Source organism: Otolemur garnettii, unplaced genomic scaffold, assembly GCF_000181295.1.
Source record: "Otolemur garnettii isolate 467f Iridium unplaced genomic scaffold, OtoGar3 scaffold00043, whole genome shotgun sequence".
NCBI classification, from domain to species: Eukaryota; Metazoa; Chordata; class Mammalia; order Primates; family Galagidae; genus Otolemur; species Otolemur garnettii.
The window spans coordinates 10,029,336-10,036,493 of NW_003852438.1; the positions used below are offsets into that span (position 1 = coordinate 10,029,336).

The window sequence follows — 7,158 nt, forward strand, 5'->3', positions numbered from 1 at the left end:
GAGTCACAGAACTTAAAGGGTTTCACAAAGGAATGGGGGTCAACTGTGAGAATCCTGCTGAGAGATTGAATAAGATCAGGACTAAAAAATGAACACGGGATTTGGCCGCATGGGGCTGCTGGTGACCTGGGTAACACAGAATTATGGAGTGGTTGGGACAACTGGAGAGAATGAGACATAAAGAGTGGAGATAGCAAGTGACAACCAGAGGGTGCTAGAGTTAAGGCTGAGGCTATTTCAGGTGACACCTCTGTTCTACCCGCAGACTGCACCCACCTCTTCTACCCTGCAAACACTCAGAAGGCTTCACTCCCTAAGTGCCCCACTCAGCACATCCGCAGGGCAGTGGAAACCCAGTTCTCACCCCTATGAGCCCCTGGGTAACCAGACAGGCAATGTCCTCCCTGGAACACTTCCTTTCTGAAAATCAAACCAAGCATGGAGATCAGTGACTAAATCATATTTCACTGGTGTTAACTTCTAGAATCTTCCAGTAGCATCTACACTTAACAGGGAGCCAAGATTTCACACACAGGAATACATTACCCTTGGTGAGATTCCAGACATGAGGGAGGGAACCCCTCAAACCACATGCTATCATCTACAACCAAGGAGACCCTCAGGAGTGGGGAGGCATCAGTTATCCAAGAGAGGGAACAAGGTTAAGAAAAGGAGGAAAGACATAGGTTGGTCAAAAGAAATGAGCTTAGGGGAGGAGGAGGATACAGCAGGCACTGGGGACCCAGACAGAATTACCTGGCCCTTAACACTCCCTCAGCTCAAGGTTACCCAGGGAAACCCCAAGAGTCAGGGTCTCTCAGGTCCCAGGGGGTGCAGGCACAACACCAGCTGGAGAATAACCAAGGGCACCAGAGGCTGAGACTTCCAGGTAGGAGGGAGGGTAACAGCAGAGTCTAGCCTGTGCCTGGCAGCTTTACCCTAGCCAGGTGACTTTTCATCTGCCCCCGGTAAGTGACCCACACAATGCCAGGCAGCTCTGGCCTTTCCCTGACATGCTGGACCCTGCCAGAAGCAGGAAGGGAAGAACAGGGGGAAGCCCATGCCTGTCCCTGGGCAGGGGAGAAGAGTCTGGGGAGGGTTCCCAGATCTCTACGACTGCATTTGCAGAGGTGCAAGTGAGAAGTCACCAGCTTGGCTGGACAGGGAGAAATACTGGGAAGGAGCTGGGGAAGACTGGACAATTCCTGCCATAGTAAAGCCAGGCGAGTGTACACACACAGACTGCAGACCTCTGACGCATAGCATGAGGAGGCATGCTGTGGGGTGCACACCATGTGCGAAGTGTGGTGATTGATAGGCACGTCTGTGGTGTGTCTAAAAGGATGGGGTGTGGCGTGAGGTAGTGGGGTGAGGCAGTGGCCAGCGTGTGCAGTCTGTGGGCCTGCGTGGAGTGTGTAAATCAGGTGGGCATCACAGCCCCCATGCTGTCTGTGGTCAGTGTCACTCAGGTCCTGTCAATAGTCCCCACCCTGGAGCCTGCAGATAGAGCTGCCTGCATCTGCCCTTACTGCCCCACACCCTCCCTAGCATGGGCACGCACAGGCACACATATGCACACAGACACGCACCCCGGAATTAGGCAAAAGAAAAAGTCTGAAAGAACAAAAGTAAACCATCCAGTCACGCTTCCCTGACCTCCCTGACTCAATGAAGGTTCCCCTTCCCCCCATTTCCCACCTTCCCTGCGAGGCTCCAGAATCCCAGCTCCCTTGCCATCAAGATGCCAAACCTGCCCCTAAGGAGTGGCTTTCTAGTCCATTCAGCCTACAAAGGCTTCGCCTCCTGTGTCAGGGCTCAAGGGCCCACCAGTCCTGTGGCTAGCACCCATACCCTGCCAGTCATCCTCCATCCATCTCGCCAGCTGACCACAGCATATCTGACCCCACTCACATGCCTATTAGCCGACTAATTTGTCCATTTGCCTATCTTCCTAAGGCTTATTAGGTCCATACGGATCATTTTATGGCTTTGAAAAGAGCCACAGGAAGAGGAAATAGGAAGCTATTTAGTAGAATCTATTTAATATTTAATAGAGCCTCAGCAGAGATATAGTAAGTTTGGTCACTGAAACCTCAGGCTCAAAGTTACAATTCCGGCTCTTAGCTAAGTGTCATCTTGGGTGAGTAATTTGAACTCTCAGAGCTCTTGTTCCTTACCTGCAATGACAAAATAACAATTATTACCAGGTTTGCTAAAAATCAGCTGAGATACTGTACAATGTGCAGCACGCAGCCATCTCTAAACATAAGCTAGAGCAAACGGCTTAAGGCAGAAAATATGATGAGAGGGCAGAGTGAAGGATGAAGGTCAGGTCCATGAGCAATGAATGGGCAGAAAGCTTGAAACTCTCTTTCCTAAATATGAAGATGTCTGGACTAACCTTGTGGAGTCAATGTGGATGATCAAAGCTCAGCAAATCTTGAGTCCCAGGACTTCTGAAAGACGTGGGTCCAGTTCCCTGTCTTTGTCTAACTGCCTAACTTTAAGCAAATTGCTTAATCTTTATGCTCATCAGTTCCCCTGCCTTTATAACCAAAGTTAATTTATTCATCTAACAAACATTTGACATGGCCCAAGGACTGTGATAATTACTCTGGTGATTAAACTCACCTCTAAGACAGGTAACAATTTGGTGGTTAAGAATACAGGCTCTGAAAAAAAAAAAAAAAAAAAAAGAATATAGGCTCTGTAGTTAGGCTGACCTGGATTTGAGCTCAAACTCTCTCACTTTACTAGATGTGTGACTTTGAGAGATTTATTTATACTATTAGTCTTTCATTTCCCTTGTTAAATGGAGAAAATAAAGGTTTCCATGATTGTGAAGATTCAATGTTTTAATGGATGTTAAGCCCTAAGCACAGTATCTGGTGGGAGACAGGTGTTTGGGGAACATTAGCTGCTGTTAAAACAGACATCCCCTGCCACCCTTCCCACCTCCCCACCAGGTCCTGTAGGATCTTACAGTGAATACTTTACTCTAGGAAGTGCTAGGACTAAACCACAAGCCACACGTCATGAGAGCATCAGTAAATGCACCTTTTTCATATGTTCAAAGGGCTGCTTGGTGCAAAGGGCTTAGAAATCTTACAAAATACTAAATATTTACCCAAAACCAATCTAATGATGGCTTTTCCTACAGACAGAGGAGGCCATACCTACAAAGGGCTACCTCAATAGACAGTAAGTTCCCCATCACTACAGATGTTCAAACAGATATCACACAGCACCTTCTAAAAGGCCATAGGTAAGATCCAAGTATTATCTCATGGAAATATCTGATCCTAAAAGTTGTGTTTAATCCTGAGCTGCCATATGTAACTATTTCCAAGCGTGAAGAGCCCCGAAAGCTACCACAGGGCAGTGAAACTTGACGAAGGCTTGAAGGATGAGGGGGATTTTCTTGTAATAGAATGAACAGAAACATTCTCTGCAGAGGGGACACTGTACCAATGCATGGGGGCCTGAGAGAACAGAAAGAGCTGGGATAGAGCAGCTGGTGTGGTTGATCAAAGTGGCCCAGATAAGAACAAAAGAATCAGGTCAGGTGCTGGAATCCCAAAGCATGATACAATTGGGCAGAATTATCACAACTAGTCATGTCATTGTGTGATACTCCAAAGCCCCGGCTCGTTGTGGTGGTCAGTAGGCACCATCTCCAGGCAGTCCCTGGTGCCACCCAGTCTCTTTTGAGCTGCAGCTTCAATCTAGGAATACAAAGGGTCTAGGTCACAGTCACTACTCCCTCCCTCTTCCTGGTGAGAGTCCCAAAGAACAGAGCTGGGGGCTTCCACACGTGGAAGCCAGGCTCTGGACACAGACCAGAGCATGAGGAACAGTGGGAAATGCATACCTTTAAAGAGTCTATGTTAGCCAGCCTGATGAAAGTATTTCAAATTATATATGAAAACACTACACTGTACCCCATGTTTGCATTAATGTATACAGCTATCATTTAATAAAAAAAAAAAAGAGAGAGAAAATAAAGAAACCCGGATTCAAGTCCCAGTCTGACGATACCCCAGACACTAGAGGACACTAATTCTGTCACTCAGTTTTGAGAGTCACTGTATGGAAAGTGCTTTACTGAACTACACAGATGCTGACTTTCTAAATATCTTCCTTTTCTTGGCTCTGCAGCGGGTTCTGGCCTAGAGTGATGGCTGAGGAGAACCACACTACTCTGCCCGAATTCCTCCTTCTGGGATTCTCTGACCTCAGGGCTCTGCAGGGCCCCCTGTTCTGGGTGGTGCTCCTGGTCTACCTGATCACCCTGCTGGGCAACTCCCTGATCATCCTCCTCACGCGGGCCAGCCCCACCCTGCACGCCCCCATGTACTTCTTCCTGCGCCAGCTCTCCGTGGTGGAGCTCCTCTACACCGCTGACATCATGCCTAGGACCCTGGCTGACCTCACCTCCTCCCACCCCCAGGCCATCTCCTTCCAGGGCTGTGTAGCCCAGATGTACACCTTCATTGTCCTGGGCATCTCGGAGTGCTGCCTGCTCACAGCCATGGCCTACGACCGGTATGCCGCCATCTGCCGGCCCCTACACTACTCCACCCTCATGAGCCAGAGGGCCTGTAGGGCCATGCTGGGCACCTCCTGGCTCCTGGGCATCATCACGGCCACCACCCATTGCTCCCTCATCTTCACTCTGCCTTTCCCCAGCCACCCAGTCATCCCGCACTTCCTCTGTGACATCCTGCCAGTACTGAGGCTGGCAAGTGCCGGGAAACACCAGAGCGAGATCTCGGTGATGACAGCCACCGTGGTCTTCATCATGGTCCCCTTCTCTCTGATTGTCACCTCTTACGCCCGCATCCTGGGTGCCGTTCTAGCAATGGCCTCCACCCAGAGTCGCCGCAAGGTCTTCTCCACCTGCTCCTCCCACCTGTTGGTGGTCTCCCTCTTCTTTGGAACAGCCAGCATCACCTACATACGGCCCCAAGCAGGCCCCTCTGCCACCACAGACCGCATTCTCAGTCTCTTCTACACAGTCATCACTCCCATGCTCAACCCCATCATCTATACCCTTCGGAACAAGGAGGTGATGGGGGCCCTGCAGCATGTGGTGAAGAGGCCAGTCCTCCTGCCCTAAAGGGACTCAGAGGATGTCTGCTAGCTCCCAGACTGCTCATTTTCCCAGCCTACAGAGCTGGACTTAAACCTCAACCTAAAAGAAACCAAGGCAGCACCTCAAAGAAAGGGCTTCCTGGAAGTGCTGGGATTAAAACAGAAATAACTCTATATCTTGCCTTCTGTTCCACACCACAGACTCACTGTCAAGCACGGCTTATAAGAGAAGGAATTGCTGCTTTGGGGGAAGAGCATTTGGCATCTTCTAGGTTGCTCTGGATCCCTGAGCATGGTGATTGCCATAGCTGCACTGGCAGCCAGGGGTCTGTCAGTCTAGGAGGTTGACATACAACTAAGTGACCCACCCAGGGTCTACAGAGGAGTGTACACATTCAGTTTCCTTTTCTTGCACCTGTGTCTGAGTCTTACTCTAGCCAGTGGTACATCAGCTCTGCTCTTAGCCTTCAGGAACAGGAGTGTCTGAGGGTTCTAGTCATAAGGCTCTCTCCTTCTCCTTCCCAAGACAACAGCACAAAGGGGAAGATGGGTCAGTCAGTATCAAGAAGGATTGGGGTTAGACATCAACAAAACGTTCTGGGGAAACAGCCTATGACATGTCTCTCAGAAACACATTGGAGTCTCATGCTCTGGATGCCTTAGGAGAGTGGATTCCAGAAGATCCACCAGGTTGAGAGGCCAGATCCAGAGCTGGAGCCAACCAGAAGCAGAAAACCGTACACACTCTCACCCCTCTCATGCTGAGATGCCAGGGTCTGCCCACCTCCCCACAGGCCATGGATGAGGGTCTCTACCTCTTTATTTCCCTGAGGGTCTTCTACACCTAGAGAGCAGAGGAAAGTGGATGAGAAAGTCCAGACTACCCCAGGTAATACCCTTCTGGTTCCTCAGACTCACATTCCATTACTACCTCGATGGTCTCCAGACCAGAACCTCCAGAACCTCTGCCCCTCACTAAAGAGCCACAGCCCTCCAGCATTTCATCAATAAAATGAGCTGTTCAGGAAGTAATGGGAACCGATCTTCCCTCCCACCCCCTCTGATCTTCAAGAAGTCCTTATCCCTCATGGAGACATTGCTCTTGTGCTAAAGAGTAACTCAACCCCAGGAACCAATGTGTTCCTCTATAACTTAGCCTCTGTACCCCTTCCAAAGCTCACTTACCACCGATCTCCCCACTGCCGGCCAGGCTTTTTATATCTCTGTGCCTTTTTACAAGCTCTTCTGCTGGAAATTCCCCATGTACATCTTACCCAACATGTTCATCTGTCAAGCTCCTATTCATCCAGCAAGACCCAACTTGAGAAATTCCTCAAAATGTGTTATCCCAAACACACCTCCTTTATGCCACTATTAGAAAACTTTTTGCAATAAATTATAATTATTTTTCATATTTCCTCATCCACTTCTAAGTTGTTTGAAACCTGAACAGGGAAAGAATAGTTAAGTACCCATTGCTACCCAGACAGCTTAGCAAATGTTGATTTATTTAATGAGTCACCCAAGTACAATCATGCTCGTAGTCATTTTATAAACTCTAAAGTGCTATATAAAATTCTGTTTATTAAACTATCAAAGCCCATGTTCTGACTCCCAGTGTTTGGAAATGCCAGCCCAGCATGGAGCCAACAAAATCACTGAGCTTGCTTCCCTTGAGTCACCTGACTTCTCTTCTCTGCCCTCTCCCCACTTGACTTCTGGCATCATAACTGGTGACAATATGTCTGACTAGACAAGAGGATTTCCCTGGTGCCACTGCTCTCCTCCCAGCCTGTACAAGCAGCTTTACCCTGCACTGCCTTCCCCAGCCTGGGCAAGGCCCTGAGATCATCTGGGTAGCCCTGGGGAGTAGACATTCAGCACTCACTGTGGCCACCTGGCATTTGACCCTCTTTCAATGTTTGGGAAATTCTCTTTAGAAGGGTGGTGGGAAGAAAGACCTTCCTAAACTCCCAGGCATGTGATCTGGTTCCACCCATCAGATGCTCTCATACCTGACCTTGACTGACTAGCTGGTACCCACAAGTGGCAAAAAGCACCCAC

General features: G+C 49.1%; 1 protein-coding gene across 1 annotated transcript; it reads left to right on the forward strand.

Moving 5' to 3' along the window:
* The first annotated feature begins 4,151 nt into the window (after positions 1-4,151).
* On the forward strand, positions 4,152-5,135 carry LOC100961316 (olfactory receptor 10P1). Its single transcript, XM_003790494.2, has one exon. It carries the CDS (start codon positions 4,178-4,180, stop codon positions 5,117-5,119), a length of 942 nt encoding a protein of 313 aa, XP_003790542.1. The 5' UTR covers positions 4,152-4,177; the 3' UTR covers positions 5,120-5,135.
* The last annotated feature ends 2,023 nt before the right edge of the window (positions 5,136-7,158 follow it).

Coding starts and splice junctions, on each gene's coding strand:
- LOC100961316 (XM_003790494.2), top strand. CDS start 4,178: ATGGCTGAGGAGAACCACACTACTCTGCCCGAATTCCTCCTTCTGGGA.